The sequence below is a fragment of the Tursiops truncatus genome, chromosome 6 (assembly GCF_011762595.2).
Source record: "Tursiops truncatus isolate mTurTru1 chromosome 6, mTurTru1.mat.Y, whole genome shotgun sequence".
Classification (NCBI taxonomy): domain Eukaryota; kingdom Metazoa; phylum Chordata; class Mammalia; order Artiodactyla; family Delphinidae; genus Tursiops; species Tursiops truncatus.
The window spans coordinates 115046731-115063871 of NC_047039.1; the positions used below are offsets into that span (position 1 = coordinate 115046731).

General features: G+C 60.5%; 1 protein-coding gene across 31 annotated transcripts in view; it reads right to left on the bottom strand.

Moving 5' to 3' along the window:
* Window positions 1-17141, bottom strand: part of EXD3 (exonuclease 3'-5' domain containing 3) — a 76405-nt gene that overhangs the window by 37843 nt on the left and 21421 nt on the right. For 9 of the 31 annotated variants that reach the window (XR_012332782.1, XR_012332783.1, XR_012332784.1 and 6 more), the window contains exons 1-6: window positions 13107-13955; window positions 12867-13012; window positions 12265-12438; window positions 11759-11926; window positions 6854-6907; window positions 5660-5799 (exon numbers count right to left, since the gene is read on the bottom strand). Coding sequence is in view for 25 of the 31 variants with exons in the window: in XM_073806914.1 (XP_073663015.1) it covers window positions 5660-5799; window positions 6854-6907; window positions 11759-11926; window positions 12265-12438; window positions 12867-13012; window positions 13107-13275 (851 nt within the window). In the remaining 6 variants the exon portion in view is untranslated. The other 22 variants (XR_012332786.1, XM_073806912.1, XM_073806922.1 and 19 more) reach the window with 12 other exon arrangements.

The window sequence follows — 17141 nt, forward strand, 5'->3', positions numbered from 1 at the left end:
AAAATTTTTTAATTTATAAACTGGACTTCAACAAATTAAGAACTTTTGTTCTTTGAAAGATCATTAAAAGAACGAGAAGATGCACCACAGGGTGAAACGTCTGCAAATAATATGTCTGTTAAGGGCCTTTAGCCCAGATTATATTTCTAAATCTCTCAAAACTCAGTAATGAAAACAGTCAACCTAATTAAAAAGTGTGTAGGGACTTCCCTGGTGGTGCAGTGGTTAAACTGCGAGCTCCCAATGCAGGGGGCCTGGGTTCGATTCCTGGTCAGGGAACTAGATCCCACATGCATGCCGCAACTAAGAGTTTGCATGCCACAACTAAGGAGCCCGCCTGCCACAAATAAGACCGGTGCAACCAAATTAAATAAATAAAATTTTTTTTTTTAATAAAGTGTAAAAGACGGAGCAGCTAATTCACCAAAGAAGACACACAGATGGCAAATAAGCAAATGAAAATACACTTTACATCCTTAGTCATTAGGGACTGCAGATCAAAAGCACAAAAAGATACCACTCCACGCCCATTAGAACCGCGGACGTTACAGGCTGACCAGGCCGTGGGCCAGCGAGGATGTGGGGCTGGCGATTCTCGCCTGCTGCTGGAGGGAATGGGAAACGTGCAGCCGCCCTGGAAAACAGTTTGACGGTTTCTCAAAAAATTAATCCACACGCATCACATGGCCCAGGCATCACACTCCAGGGTGTTCACCCAAGAGAAATGAAGACACACGTCCACGCAAAGCCTTGGGCACGAACGTTCGCAGCAGCGGTGTGTGTAACAGACCAAACCTGGGAACACCCAGATACCCATCGATGAGTGAATGGACAAGCAACGCGGCGCAGCCACACGCGGCAACACCACTCAGCGCTAAGAAATGAAATAACGCGGATGAATCTCAGAATGATGGTGCTGGGGACAGAAGCCAGACGACGCAACTCCGCTTGCACAAGGTACTAGAAAATGAAAAGGAATCTACAGTAACACAGAGCAGATCAGCGGTCCTCAGGGGGTGGCGGGGGGTGGGGGGGTGTGCTCAGCACCTGGGCTGTGGTGATGGTTTCGTGGACACGTACATACATCAAAAGTTACAAACTTACACACTCCGAACAGAGTTCATTATATAGTAATCATACTTGAAGAAAACTCAGAAAAATGATGCTTGCTGTAGTTTTCTTTTTATTTTCAGTACTATCCTTTATCCGATAAAGGAAGTTTCCTTATATCTGTAGTTTGCTGAGAGTTTTTATCATAAATAAGGTTTGAATTTTATAATTTTTATATACGTTGAGATGCTTACATAGTTTTGTTATCTAATCTGTTGACAGGGTGAATGCCGATGGATTTTTAAATGTTTTACCAACCTCACGTTCCTTAAATAAATCCCACTAGATCATGGTGTATAAACTTTTGAAAACATCGATTTTACTTTTTTTAGGGCAGTTTTAGGTTCACAGCAAAGCTGAGCAGACCGTGACACACACTGTCAGCATCCCCACCAGATGGTCCACTTGTCACGGTGATCAACCCACCTGGACACGTCATCCTCACCCACACACAGTCCATGGTTTACCTTGGGGTCACTCTTGGTGTCGCACATTCTATGCGCTTTGACAAATGCCTAGGTACCCACGATTACAGTGACATACAGAGTAGTTTCATTGCCCTAAGAATCCTCGGTGCTCTCCTATTCGTTCCTCCCTCCCCATAATCCCTGATCCTTTTATTGTCTCTATAGCTTGGCCTTTTCCAGAATGTCATATAGCTGGAATCTCACAGCAGTAGCCTTTTCAGATTGGCTTCTCTCACTTTGTAATTTGCATCTAAGTTTCCTCCCTGTCTTTTCACGGCTTGATGGCTCATGTCTTTCTAGCTCTGAATAATATTCCATTGTCTGGATGGACCACAGTTTACTTATCCATCCAACTACTGGAGGACATCTTGGTTCCTTCCAAGTTTCGGCAACTATAAATAGAGCTGCTATAAACACTCAAGTGCAGGTTTTTGTGTGGACAGAGGTTTTCAATGTCTTTGGGTAAATACCCAGTGGCGCGATGGCTTGGTCATATGGCAAGAACGTGTTTAGTTTTGTAAGAAAGCACTAGACTGTCCTTCAAAGTGGCTGCAGCACTTTGTATTCCCACCAGCAGTGATGAGAGTTCTTGTTGCTTCACATCCTCGCCAGTATTTGGCGATGTCAGTGTTCTGGATTCTCTCCATTCTAATAGGGGTGTCATGATAGCTCGTTGTTTTAGTTTGCATTTCCCCGAGGACATACGATGCAGAGCATCCTTTCATGTGCTTATCTGTCATTCGTGTATCTTCTCTGCTGAGGTATCTGGATCTTTGGTCCGTTTTTAAAATCAGGTTGTTGGTTTTCTTTCTTTTCTAAAAAATTTATTTATTTAATTTATTCATTTTTGTCTGCGTTGGGTCTTCGTTACTGCGCACGGGCTTTCTCCAGTTGCCGGGAATGGGGGCTACTCTTTGTTGCGGTGCGCGGGCTGCTCACTGGGGTGGTTTCTCTTGTTGTGGAGCGCGAGCTCTACGTGTGCAACTTCAGTAGTTGTGGCTCACGGGCTCAGTAGTTGTGGCTCGCGGGCTCTAGAGCACAGGCTCAGTGGTTGTGGTGCATGGGCTTAGTTGCTCCGCAGCACGTGGGATCTTCCCGGACCAGGGCTCAAACCTGTGTCCCTTGCATTGGCAGGCGGATTCTTAACCACCGCGCCACCAGGGCAGCCCATGGTTGTTTGTTTTCCTACTGCTGAGTTTTAAGCTAACTTTCTATGTTTTGGATAACAGTCCTTTATCAGATGTGTCTTTGCTAATATTTTCTCGCACTTGGAGCTTGTCTTCTCATTTTCTTAACTCTTTAATATATTAGTTGATTTGATTGCTAATATTTTGTTTAGTATTTTTGCATCTATGTTCATGAGATACACTGCACTTTAATTTTCCTTTCTCCTAATGTCTTTTTCGAGTTTTGGTATCAAGCCTTAAACTAGCTGAATAAAACAAGTTGGGGACTTCCCTGGTGGTCCAGCGGTTACGAATCCGCCTGCCAATGAAGGGGACATGTGTTCCATCCCTGGTCCGGGAAGATCCCACAGGCCTCGGGGCAACTAAGCCCGCGTGCCACAACTACTGAGCCTGCGCCCTAGAGCCCGCAAGCCGCAACTACTGAGCCCACGTGCTGCAACCACTGAAGCCTGCGCACCTAGAGCCCATGTGCCACAACCACTGAGCCCACGCGCCTCAACTACTGAAGCCCGCATGCCTAGAGCCTGTGCTCTGCAATAAGAGAAGCCACCGCAATGAGAAGGCTGCACACTGCAATGAAGAGTAGCCCCCACTCACTGCAACTAGAGAAAGCCCCCGCGCAGCAACGAAGACCCAACGCAGCCAAAAAAAAGAAAAAAAAGTTGGGATGTGCTCTTTCTTTTTACATTCTCTGGAAGAATTTGTGTAAGATTGGTACAATCTCTTCCTTAAACACTTGAAGGAATTCACTAGTGAAGCCATCTAAATCCATAGTTTTCTTTGTGGTAAAGTTTTAAACTACAGATGCAATTTATTTAATAGATATAGGACTATTCAAATTTTCTATTTTTTCAGTTTTGTAAGTTGTGTTTTGCAAGAATTTGGTCTGTTACATCTAAACTGTTATATGTATTTGCATCAAGTTGTAAACAACATTTATTACCATTTTAAAGTCTGTAAGGTCTGTAGTGACGTTCTACTTTTCATTCCTGATATGGGTAATTTGTATGTATCTCTTTCTTTCTTAGCATCTCTTTATGATCTGTGCCTAAATCAATTATTTTATTGGAAGTTACAAAATGGTGATTTCTAACTTTATCATTCCTTTCTATTTATTAGCTGACATACCCCGTAAAAGAGTTTTCCTCCCTGCCTTTGAGCATCACTCCAGACTCATGCATTTTTAAAAATATTTATTTATTTATTTATGGCTGCGTTGGGTCTTCGTTGCTGCACACAGGCTTTCTTTAGTTGCAGTGAGCAGGGGCTACTCTTCGTTATGGTGCACGGGCTTCTCTTGTTGCACAGCACGGAGCTCTAGGCATGTGGGCTTCAGTAGTTGTGGCACACGGGCTCAGTAGTTGTGGCTCGCAGGCTCTGGAGCACAGGCTCAGTAGTTGTGGCGCACGGGCTGAGTTGCTCTGCGGCATGTGGGATCTCCTCTGACCAGGGCTCAAACCCGTGTCCCCTGCATTGGCAGGTGGATTCTTAACCACTGCGCCACCAGGGAAGTCCCACAGACTCATGCATTTTTATAAATTTATTTATTTTTGACTGTGTTGGGTCTTCGTTTCTGTGCGAGGGCTTTCTCCAGTTGCGGCGAGCGGGGGCCGCTCTTCATCGTGGTGCGCGGGCCTCTCACTGTCGCGGCCTCCCATTGCGGAGCGCAGGCTCCAGACGTGCAGGCTCAGTAGTTGTGGCTCACGGGCCCAGTTGCTCCGCGGCATGTGGGATTCCCCCAGACCAGGGCTTGAACCCGTGTCCCCTGCATTAGCAGGCGGATTCTCAACCACTGCGCCACCAGGGAAGCCCCAACTCATGCATTTTTAAAAATCCAAGGTATTATGCTCTATTACCATGCTTTTATGCTCTGTTATTGTTTTCATTCTCAGCCTACTCCCCAAGGAGCCTTTGTTCCTTTTAGTGGAGAATGGTATCTAGAAACCAAGATCTGGTTGCTAGGTGTGCTCACTGCTAGGGGATGTCATCGCTTCTGAGCCCTTTCAGAGCATAGCACGAGGACATTTAAAAGAATCATGAAATATCCACGTTAGATCTAACTCACGGCCCCCCCCCCCTCCACCCGCGTGTCTCCCCTCTTCCCCGTCCGTGCTGCTCCCCTGTATTTCTCTCTCCTTTTTAATGCATAATAAAAGCAATGGCAGCAACACATGTGCCTGGCCTGCTGCTTTGTTCACTTCGTAGGGTGTGAAGTCACGACAGCCCTTTGAGACAGAATTAGTCCCATTTTAGGGACGAGGAAAACACCCAGCTCCAGGGGAGGGAGGGTCCAGAGAGGCCTGCCGCCAGAGCCCAAGGCCTGACTCTCAAGTGAGAGGGTCCGGGCTGCAGGGCACACGGACAGGGCGCCCAGCCCCGCTGCCTGCTGAGGGACAGGTGGCCAAGGAGCCTTGGCAGCCCCAGTGCACTTCCCCTCAGCCACCCCAGGGAGGTGGGAGGAAGCCCTTCTCCTTCCAGATGCCCATGCTCAGGGGACGCCCTGGGGTCACACGCACACGCACACACGTGGGCTCCCTGTTGGCATGCTGCCTCTTCTCTGTAACTGCTGGGACAGGGTTCACAGCAGGCGCTCCACAAACATTTATTACATGAAGGAAGAAACGAAGGAACCAGTGAATGGATAGGAGATATGACTTGCAGGACTGCGTAAGGAAGGAGTCCCTGTGGAGAATTATTTGTGCTCATCTCAGAGCATTAAACTCTCTCACCCGGTGGCTGCCAGCCCGACCTCTTGGCTCCCGAAGCAGGTCCCTTGCCCACCTGGCCGGGGCTCACCTGGAGAGGTGGTGTGGGGTATGGGGTGACCTTCCCACGTGCCTACTGCCCCTGCCAAGTCCCTGCCCCCACCCCACCCCGGGCCCCCGTGGGGCTCACCTGGCGACGACTCTGATGTCAAAGCCGGGCTGGCACCAGGAGTCCATGAGGGCCAGCAGCCTCCGCTGGAGGTCGGGAAAGCCATCCACGTAGCGTTCCACGAGGTCTGCCTTGTCCTGGAGGAGCAGGGGGAGGCACATCTACGGGGAGACACACCTTCAGGCCGCAGCCCCACTGCACCCGAGACCGCGGACTCACTTCCAGCCCAGTGCAGGGAGTGGCCAGAGCGTCAGAACCAAGCGGCCTGGAGGCTGGTCCACGCAACCTGCCTCCCCGGGGAGCCTGGGGGCCCAACCGAGTGTCTGAGGACCTCGCGAAGCCCCACGCCCGGCTCACGGCCTGCGCCCCATGCTCTGCCCCTGCACACACACACAAGCCCCGCCGCTCCCTGGGCCCCGTCCCTGGGGGGCTCTGTGGTCACCCCATCTCCATCGGGAAGGATGAGAGGCTCCAAGACACAAGGGGGCTCCTGGAGGGGCCCCATTGTCCCCTTGTCTTCACCGAGCAGGGTGGGGTGGGCAGGATGGAGATCAACTACCGGCCATGGCCCTGCTGGCCCAGAAATGCCCATCACGGGCAAGACGGCACCAGCACGTGGCCTGGCGCAAGCTCACAAGACCCCCAAGCTGCCTGAGCCCTCAGGGAGGCCCCGAGGGAGCCCCTGGCCGTGGTGTTGGGCACTGGGACATACGGGCCACTCCCCTTGAAAGAACCAGCTCTCGACAAAGCCCCCTCCCAGTGGCCCCTGTGGAAGACCCCTCCTCACCTGCCTTCCCCTCCCCCAGGTGGTCACATAGGGCAGGCTGTCTGGAGCCCAGATTGGACAGAGGCCCATCTGCCAAACCAGGGCTCCAGGTGGGCGGTCCTTGTGGGAGCCCCCATTCTTGAGAACCCTTCCAGCCACCCCAGAGCAGAGAAGGAATGCCTGGTGAACTCCTGGCGATCGGCCACCTTCTGAGCACGTTACACCATGCCTGCTGGCCACACATAGGCCCTTGCTGGCCCCTCCCTTCCCCTAGTCCTGGACCCTCCTCACATGAGCAGGTAGTCACATGTGACCCCTGCCCTCCAGCGCCCTGGCCCCAGCCGTGTGGGGAGCAAGGCTCAGGGCTCAGTGGGAGGGACCCTCCCTACACCACATTTCTGGAGCCCTGGAGCTGGAAGCTACGCGGTTTGCATGAGAATGACCCTTACCTTCTCAACATCAAGATCTGCCTGCAGCCGCAGCTTTGCGCCCAGCACGATGGCCTGGGAAACAGAGGGACCGGATGACACTGGGCCTGGGGGACAGGCGGTGCCACAGGTGGGGGCTCCCGCCCTTCTGCAGCCCCCACTCCCACCCCGTCACTGCCCAGTCGCTGCAGGCACAGCCACAGGGCCGGAAACCAGGCAGTGCTCCAGCCTACAAGCCCCCCTGTGCTGAGCCAGGCCCCGCACGCGGTGGGGTGGGTGGAACGACCCCTGTGCCCTCCAGACTGGGGTGCGGCCTGGTCGGGGCCGCAAAGTGCGAGCTGAGCCAGGTGGCCTGGGTCCTGGCTTGCTGACGAGAGGGTGGAGGACGCAGAGGGAGGGACAGAAGCCCCCATCACCTAGCCATGGGGCCTGGACACGGTGCACACCGCTCTCCCCACGTCTGCTCTTGCTGCCCCACTCCTCCCGGGAGCATCCCCTCCCACCATTCACAGTGCCCACAGCGAGTGCACTCTGTGCGCCCGGGAGACCCGAGGGACTGCGGCGGCCCTGACACGCGGGGCTCCTTCAGGCCTCTGAACCCTTTCCACAAGCCACACCACGTGCCCCAGTGACTAGGAGTCGTCGGATGGGGCAGGCTCGCTCCAGGTCCATGGCAGCGGGACCGGCGCGGTCGTGCATTGGGGGCATGCAGAGAGCTGCCCCAGGAGCCACAGAGCAAGAGGCTCTGAATCCCCCCACCCCCAGGCAGCCCCTCATATGGGGCAGTGGGCACGCTGGGCGGCCTGCCCTACACGGGGCGCATGACCCTCCCCCGACTCAGCAGAGGAAACGGCGCGGCCCTGGGCGCCCGCACGTAGCACAGGCCGCTCTGCTATTAATAATTTCCATACGTCGTGCTCCCATTATGAGCAAAAATAACTAGCCGGGCAGCCCGGCCCCGCCCCCTGCAGCTCACAGAAGGCCCAAAATAGCGGCCTGGGAAAGGCTGCTCCGGTGGAGGCCTGGACCGCGCGGCGGGGGCGCGGGGCTGGGGGGCCTCTCCCTGCGCGGCACTGACCCGGCGCCCCGCGGCCTGGCCGGTGTCCAGGAGCTCAGCCTCGGCCAGGCCCCAGGGGGCCCAGGGCCAGGGGAAGGGGGGTGCAGGGCTTGGGCGAGGGGGATAAAGCAGAAATGGGGGAGGGGCTGGGGCGGGGCCAGGGAAGGAGCCAGGGTTGAGGAGAGGGTGCAGGGCTTGGGGGAGGGGCCCAGGGCTGCGGGCAGGGCGCAGGTGCCACCACGTGGGGGCCTTCCTGGGCACCACTCCAGCCTCACAGGATGGCACCGACCTCTTCTGGACGGGAAACCCCCGAGAAGTTGAGGGAGATCCGGACCCTCATCCAAGAAGGCCAGAGTGCCCACACTGGCGGCCTCACACACTTTATTCAGAACCTGGGGTGGTCAGAACCCCGTCCCCAGTGTCCTGCATCTGCTGGACCCTTGCCTGGCTTCCAGGCTACTGAAGGGCCAACATCTGGACCTGGGCTTGGTCGGGCCATGCCACGGTTGGAGAAGGGGCCGTGGGAGGGACGACTGGGGGCCTGGGACCCTCCTACCCCCCAGATCAGGCCCTGGGCAGTGACCTGGGAGTGGGGAGGGGAGGGGGCAGCGAGGTGAGCCCCTTGCTTCTCACCACTCTGCTGGGCTGTCGGCCTCCATCGTCTGAGGATCCAGCTCCTCAACAGGCCCCCCCCCGTCCCCCTCCCCGTGAGGGGTGCAAAGCCCTGGCCACAGGACGACACTGTCAGAGGGTTTGGGTCCCCTTCTCTCTGCCTTCTTCCTCCAGGGCAGCCAGCCTCTATCCAGGCCAGGCTGGAGCCTCTGTGCACCCAGGCTGCCCTCTTTTGGCCAGGCAGCCTGCGTGGACACTGAGGGGTGTGGCCAGAGCATCCAGGGCTGGAAGGCCATGGACACCCCCAGGGACAGTCTGGGAAGTGCCCTTGTCCTGCCCCCGCAGCCCTGGGGAGCTCCGTAGCCTGGAGGCTGGGGGGCACAAGACGAGGAGGGGGACCGTTTGGCCTCACCCGGCCACGGGAGGGCGCCCTAACTCCATCGGGGGCGGCCACGGTTACCTGGCAGCAGAACCTCCTCTAGGAAGCCCCCGGCCTGGACTCCACCTTGGATCTATTGGGCCTGGCTGAGAACTGGATTCTGGTCACTTCTCAGTCTGAGCTTCTGCTGAGGGGCCAGCAGGCCAGGCTGCCCACGGCTTACCACCGGTCACGTGGCCACGTGGGGGGCCCCGCGGATGCAGGAAGATCGCCTGCTGGCCCAGGTGCCTGCAACTGGCTCCAGACCCAGGCCGGGGAGCAGGCCCAATGGGAGGAGGGCAGTGGCCGGGACCTGCAGATGGACACTGCCCAGGGCTGGGCCCACCTGGCACCTTGCGGGCCTCCCTGACCTCCGCCCAGGAGGCTGAGAGCCAGCCACCGAGAAGAGGGCTGCCCTGCAGCCGGGTCAGGGTGGGGCTGCAGGGACCTCTGACCAGACGGACCCCAGAGCTGCCGCTTTGGGGGAAAGTAACTAAGAAGACCAGAGGGGCTGGGGCGGTGACAGCGGGAAGAGCCCTGCACGGACGCCCGACTGCCCGCTCGGCCAACAGGGGGGCTGGGCAGGTGCCCAGACCCGGCGGCCGGGCCCCGGGACGGGCCTTCCGTCCTCGGCGGCTCAGCGCGGGCCTGGAGCCAAGGGGCTTTTTTTTTTTTTTTAAAGCAAAGCTATCTTTTTACCTTGATAAGCTGTTTAAAAAATGTAAATAAAATAATGCAGCAGACAAAAGCAGGCATTCACGCGGCTGGGGCCGGCCGCCGCCCTCGACATGAAATATCGCAGCGCATTAAGTCGTGAGTCCCCGCTAATCCGAGCGGACAGGCCTGAAGGCGGCCCCTCGGCGGCGCGGCGGTGGGCACTGGAGCGTGCACTGCCTGCCGGGCCGCCCCGCTCGGGGACAATGGCCTTTCTTCGCACGAGGGGCCTGTGCGGGACAAGAGCCCCCTTTGTGTGCAAGTCTTGCCTCAGAGCGCAAGGGAGGCGCATTCGGCCGCCCAGACGCTCTTTGAAAGGCCTGAGCGTAACAGGAGACGCGACACACCAGCCCGCCTTCTGCCTCGGCGCCCGTTCAGCCCCGGCCGAGCCCCGAGCAGCCGGGCGCCCGGCCCCTGCGCCGCCATCGTGGCCGCGCAGCACACCCTCCACCTGGGCCTGGGCCGCACACCTCCGTTCCGACGGGCCTCCTCACCGGGAAGAGGGCCCCGTGTGGGGTGGGCCTGGGACCCGCCTGGGTGCCGGCCGCACCCCACGCCTGTTGGCACCCTGGCGCCAGAAACTTTGGGCCCCACGAGGCAGCGGGGGAGGTGAGCCCGGAGGGAGCCTCTGGGCCCTGGGTGCTGGACTCACCACCCAGGGAGAGGGCACCTTTGAGCCGGGCGCCCGGGGCTGCCCCACCTCCCCTGCCCCGCAAGGGCATCGCGTGTCTCGCATCTCGGGGTGCGCGGAGCCCAGGGCCCCCTGCGCCTGCAGCACAGCTCAGAGCTTCGCTGACAGCGCCCCCTTGCTGCTCACCCGTGGGCCCCGCCGCTCCCGACCTCAGCCGCAGACGGGTCATCCGCGGTGAACACTGGGCCAGGACCCCAGAGCTCCCGCTGCATCTCAGAACCTTCCGGGCTTCAACGAGGACCGCTGCTGCTCACGAAGGACACTCAGCAAACCCACCGAGCTTCCAAAAGCCCCCAGTTCCCACCCAGAGACCTGCAGCCACTAAGCCCCACGTTTGCGCTCCTGGCCCAGCCCTGCCCACGACAAGGGAGCAAAACGCCCTCCCCCTCGGGCGGCCCCCAACCCACATGCGTCGCACACGCTGGGGACTCCTGACTGACGTGGCTGAGAATCTGCGCCCCAAGCCGGCACGATGCCCCACAACCGATCTTCTGAAAACCACAGGTGTGCCGGGGCCGGTCCCTGGGGTGGGAGCCAGCAGGGCCCTCGGGACGCAGACCCTCACAGGGTCACCACCACTGGCCCGACCCAGTCCGAGGGACCCAGCAAACAGGCAGGGGTGGGCACCACCCAGAGCGTGGCCCCCGGCTCTGGGGCAGGGCCGCACGACAGGTCCGGGAGGCCGAGCGCAGCCTACAGATGCCCGGCCACGTGCTCTGTTACCGACCAGGACTAGAGCACAGTGGCCAGTCCCCCGGCCTGGCGTGGTCGTGGCTTCAGGGCCCCCCACGCAGGGAGGGTCTGTCCTCATGGAGCAGCAGCTGGGCCCCAAGGGGCCTCGGCTCCCCTGCCCCCAGGCCAGCACAGGACCAAGTGACCTTTGGGTGAGTCTGGGCAGGGGCAGGAGAAGACAGAAGCGGGCCCCGGGTCTGATCTGGGCCCGGGGCACAGAGACTGCGGCTAGCTTCTCCCACACCCGCACTTCTCAGCCCCCCAGAGAGCAATTCTGGGAGTTAACAAAGGGAGCTGGGCCGCAGCCACGCGGGCTTCTGGGCCAGAGCTGGGCGTCCCCACGCTGCTGACCAAGGGGGAGAGGCCGGCGGGCACCTGGGGAGGAAGGGCCCTGAGCGTGGTGCAGACCAGGCAGGGTGTGGGGGGCTGTACCCAGCCTCTTTCTCAGTCGGTCAGCGCGAGGGGCTCCCAGGGCCGCCACACCAGGCACGAACCTGACATGGTCCCCAGAGCAGCTGGTCCCCAAAAGCCTGCACACCAGACATGAGGCCCCCTGCAAGGCCCCCCACGCTGGAGGGCAGAGGGGACACTTCTGGGCTCGGCGCCTCGAGCCCCAGCCTGGCTCCTGCCCACCCCGCTGACCCACGTGGAGGCCCAGCCCGTGGACGAGAGGCCCAGAGCCACAGGGAGGGTCTCACTCACTTCTTTGAACTTGCCCTCCTGGTGTAGCCGGTGGACTTGAGCCAGCAGGGGGCTCCGGTCTGCGTCCTGCAGCTGGAAGATGCTGACCAGTGGCTCTATGAGGCCGGGGGGGCTCTCGGCGAGAAGCTTGACCGCACGGGCCTGCAGCTGCTTCAGCCCTGGGCTGCCCTGGAGGCCCCAGACCCAGCTTCAGTGGAGGCGGCAACCGGAGTCGCGGGGCCTGATGCGGGTGGGGAGTTGGTGCTTGGGCAGGCCCAGTGCGGCCAGCACCTGGCAGCCCAGAGCCAGTGGGTGGACGCTGTGGGTGAGCAGGGGCTGGCTGGCAGGGGCACAGGCAAGGGAGCCGAGGTCGGCCCGGCGTGTGGCTCTCGGGAGGCCGAGAGCCCCCGACCACCGTGGGCGACCTCCACAGGCCGCAGGGGCCCGGCCAGGTGCGCGTGGGAAGCCCGTGCCGAGGCCGGGACGGGCTGGGAAGGGGCAGGCTGTGGGCCGCGGGCAGGGCTCACCCGGGCCGGCCCCGGGCACAGCTGTGCCTGCAAGCAGCGCTTCAGGTCACGGGTGACCCAGGCCTCCAGGGAGGGGCCCTTCCCCCGCCAGCCCCGGCTGCTGTCCAGCATGTCCAGGAGGGCGGCGAGCGGGTCCTCCAGGGCGGCGAATCCCCTCTGGGCTTCCTCCCGGAGCTGTGGAGACACAAGGCCTCGCTGTGTTGAGTCCTCCTGCCGGCCTCCCCCACCCGCACGGAGCCGCCCACACCTTCCTGGTCCGCTGCACCCAGGCCGGGCACAGGGACCGTCCAGGCCAATGGTCCTGCAAAGGCTGGGGCTTGCTCCCCAGGCCAGACCCTGGGCGGAGCTCCTCTGTGCCCTGACCACCCGCGTGGCACGCATGGGACATGGCGCTGGCCCTTCAGAGACGGTGACAGGTCAGCAGGGCCCAGCAAGCAACAGGAGACGGAAAAAAGGAAAAAACCCCAACTGAAAAATGCCTTTTGTTTACTTTTCTACCTCCTGTGCTGGGAAGCTCTGGGGGACACGTAAGAGCTGCAAGACAGAGACAAGAACAGGTGTGTCCCCAACACCCACGTCCAGCGGGACAACATGCATCTCACCACCGTCTCTAGAGCAGCCGGGCGTCCTCTGCGTGACCAGCAGGGCCCTGTGCACGGCCAGCCCGCCACGCCCTGCCCGCTCCAGTGGTTCAGGTCACTGCGGCTCCCTTGACCGAGGACCTGCTGGGGTCCGGCCCAGGGTGGACCTGCAGGCGTCAAGTGTGAGCTCAGGGGGCCGAAGCCCTCGCACCCAAGGGCTCTCTGGAAGGGGCTGCCCTCGCTGTGGCTGTTGGAACTCACCTGAGATGGCCTCAAACAGACCCTGAGGACAGCTGTCACCCTCCAGGATGGATAGGCAAGGCCACACACACCTCTCAGGGGTCTGAAGGGCACCAGCAGGGGGCTGCGGTTCCCACAGAGCCTGGGGGCCACCGTCCAGCATTGCCCGAGGGGGGGGCGGGGTCTCCATCAGCACCACACCCCTTGCTTGGGAAAAGGAAAGGTCTAGAAGGACCCAGCTCTGGCCTTTGGATTTGGATTTCCACGTGTGCTCAGGAGGGTGGTCCTGGGGACGGCCCTGGGGACCTGGCCCTCAGCCACCAGAGGGAAAAAGCTGCACTAAGGGGAGCTCACAATGAAAAACAACAGGACACACAAGGAGCAATTCACCATGATGGTGACCGCAAGCAGGGTGATCAAAGCTCTAAGAGTAAAGAACAGTAAGGTATCGGTTTGGGGATGAAAATAGAATATAAATATGTCTAGAATTATAAAAGAAAATAAATCAAAACTAAGTAAAGAATAAGACGCAAGTGGCCCTGAGCGGTAGCTGCAGCCCTGGGGTGGAACTCACGCACCAGGTTTGGGCCCCAGGGGTTTACGTCTGGCCCCGTGTCGCCCTCCCGTGCTACCCCTGCCCTTGGCGTGGTGGGCTCAGCGTCCATGTCGACGATCCTCCGGACCCCTGGCTCTGAGACCCTGGCTGACCTCCTCTCTCCTTCCCTCCTGCCCTCTGGCCTCCCCTTCGTCTCCAGATTCCCTGTCCTGTCCGGTCCCTGAAAACTCCATGTGCTCTGCTGGGCTCCAGCTGCTCTCATGCGGCCGCCCCCTGGGTCCCTCTGCTGCTCCCTTGGCCCCCAGGACACTCTGGCTCACCTGCACCCTCGTCCTCAGGGCTCGAGCCACCGCATCTCCCGCTGCTGGCCCCTTGGTTATCACACACGTCTGAGCTTGGACTGCACAGCGTGGTGCCGGCTGCTCACAGGAACCCAGGACGAGCCCTGGTGAGCAAACGTGTGTCCCCTCCAGGCGGGAGCTTTCGCCAAGTAGGGAACTCGGAGTGTTTATATAACTAACCACAAAACAAGCCTGTCCTGTGCAAAAACCAAAACAGATGGACCGGGCGCCTTCACAGCCAGAAACAAACAGCTAAGCGACATCAAGACACAGCCCTGTGTTTCTCTGGAAATGTTGAAGGAGACACGGCGGAAATCAGAAAACAGGAAGGACGACGGACCCCTACACATCAAACCGGTGACGAACAGAACTCGGGGGGAAGGTGCGGCGTTAAATGCAGCATCGGAAACCAAGACTCCTGGAAACCGATGCCTTGGGCGTCCGGCTACCTGAAGGCTGAGATCAGCCCCGGGAAAGAGGCACAAGGCCGGGGGAGGGGCAGCGCTGCCGGGAGACGCGGGGGTCAGGAACCGGGAGGGACCTCCGGCCGAAACCGTGGTGACGTGGAGGAAGCGGACGCTTCCCAGAGAAATAAATCCAGAGACAGACACTCTGCCCAGGAACAACCATCAGGGAGACCGCCCCCAGGCTTCATTTGCAGGCCCCCCACCCGTGCCCCGCCGCCCCCGGGGCAGCGCCCGGCTCGTCCTCAGGCTCTGCGGGCCTCTGGCTCCTGCCTTCAGTGAACAGGGATGGAGGGTCGAGCCGAGCTCCCAAGCCGGCTCACCGTGACACCAGGGCAGAGGATGCCACCTCGCAACGAGCCCGCTCCCAACTGGAAGGCTGAACAGCGCCACAGCCCTGTTGCCTGAGTCTCACCCTCAAGCCACACGGCACGAAACTGGAAAATCAAAAAACGTTTGGCTTTTGCAAAAACTCTGGATTCTCCAGCTGATGGCTAGAGACGGCTGCTCTCAGGCCTGAGCGCAGGCAGTGGATGGGCCGCTATCTGCCCAAGGCCCCGCAGCTCAGCCGGGCGGGGAGCCCAGGCCTGTCCAGAGAGGAGGCCGGCTGCCGGCCCTCCTCCACCACGCAGCGCTGTGGAAGCCTGGAGTTAACCTGCTCCGGACACCTGCCCGACCAGCCTGCCCCAGGTCTGGGTGCCCTGCCCACCCTCGGCGGGCAGCTGGAGGCCAGGCTGGCACGAGAGGATGTGGCCCTCTCCCTCCAGCCATGCGTGGGCCCGTCCTCCCCAGAGCCAGGGCAGCCTCCCTCGCCCTTTCCATGCCTCAAGGGAGCAAAGTGCAGGGAAGGAGCGGCCGAGGGCCAGTAACTGCACCACCCCGGGGGCCGCGAGGCAGAGCTGTCCTCCTGGCACAGGTCACGGCGGGACACGGTCTGGGCAGTGGCAGCTGCCACTGCAGGACCCCCAAGTGGCCGTGGAAGACCCTGGCAGCCTCCCCGCCAGAGCTCCTCCCGCCGGACCACACGCATCCCCCCCGCTGTCCAGGCGGGCTGTCCTGCTGCCCCTCTGGGAGAGCTGGTGGTGGGCACAGGCCCTCCCTGCCTGCTCTGAGCGTCCAGCAGGCCTCGTCCCACGGCTCCAATCCCATGCACCCCCCAGAACATTCCGACACGGCAGCCTGCCGAGGCTGGCGGCCAGGTGCCCACACCCCGAGGGCTCACCTGTCCCAGCTCCTGAGTGGACCACAGCGTCTGCAGGGTCTGCAGGAACAGCAGCGGGTCCCGGCCTGAGGGGACAAGACAAGGGCCGAGGAGGGGCTGAGGGGCAGGCGGGGGCCGAGGCCTGGGGGCTCCCGCAGACGCTGCCCAGCGCTCACGGCCCCTTGTGCCCTCTCTGCCCCTTCCCCAGGACCGTGGCCCCGCCACCCAGCAGGGCTGCTTCCCGCAGTGCCCACCGGGGTGGGCTTCCCCTGACAGCTCAGGGAGCCTGGCCTCAGATTTAAGCCGCGGTGGGTTCAGAGTGGCCGTGTGAGTGGGGAAGGGGCGTCGGCCGCCGGGGCTAAGTCAGCAGTACTGACCTGGCCCCCCACGGGCAAGGCCCGCCCAGCGGGGTACGCCGCCCACAAACCCATCCACCACCCACCATGTCTGGCCTCTGGCCCCTGCCGAGGCCCCGAGGTGGTTCCAGCCTCTGTCTCCCCCGTCTCCCCTCTGCCCTGTCCCGGCCCCGGGTAAGCCCCATGCAGGCTGGCCACTCCCCAAAGCTTCCCCACCCCCATGGCCGCTGCTCCCTGAAGCCGCTGTCCCTGCTGCAGAACGGGGCGTGGAGTCATGACACAGGTGCCACTCAGCCCGGTGCTGGCCGGGACAGGGGAGGTCGGGGTCACCCTCCTGCTGGAAAAGGGTCGGCGCCCTCAGGCGAGATCCAAGGCCAGTGCCAAGGAGAGCTCGCTGGCCTGGAAAGGTCGCTGCTGCCAGCTCTTGGCTTGCGAAAGAAAGCTGTTTCCGAGGCCAGGGGACCAGGGACCCAGCTCCGAGGTGCCCATGGCCACCAGCGCCCCCTGGCTGCGGGCCCGCCCCTGGGCCTCCGGCTCCCTGCACTCCAGGCGGGGCTCCCTCCTCCCCAGCGCCTCACCGCAGCCCTGCCAGCCTCAGCAGCACCTCCCCGGCCTAACCCACTCCCCCACCCCCACTCCCTGGCAGCCCGAGCCTTGAGGCCCAGCCCCTCCTTGCCTTGCGAGTTCTGCTTCAAAGGCCCAGGCGCTGTAACCTTTCCAGCCCCGCTGAGAAATCACAGACAAACCTTCCGGTTCTTTTTTTTTTAAGCTGAATGACCGCACTGTATGTATTTATCTACCTGGCTGCGCCGGGTCTTGGTTGCGGCATGCATGCGGGATCTAGCTCCCTGACCAGGGATCGAACCCGGGCCCCCTGCATTGGGAGCGCGGAGTCTTAGCCTTCTGGTCCTTTTGTTCAGAACCGGCAGGCGCCAAGGCCCAGAGCCCAGGGAGGACCGGAAGGAAAGCAGCCAAGGGGGGTCTGGGCTCCCAGCGTGTCCCCGACCCCAGCCCAGGGAGTGGGAGAAGCCCCTGGCACTTAGCCAGGACCTCGGCCACACCTCGCACATGGTGGGGGTCAGGGTCAGGGGTCAGGACCCCAGCCATGCCCTCACATGGTGTGGGTCGGGGTCAGGCG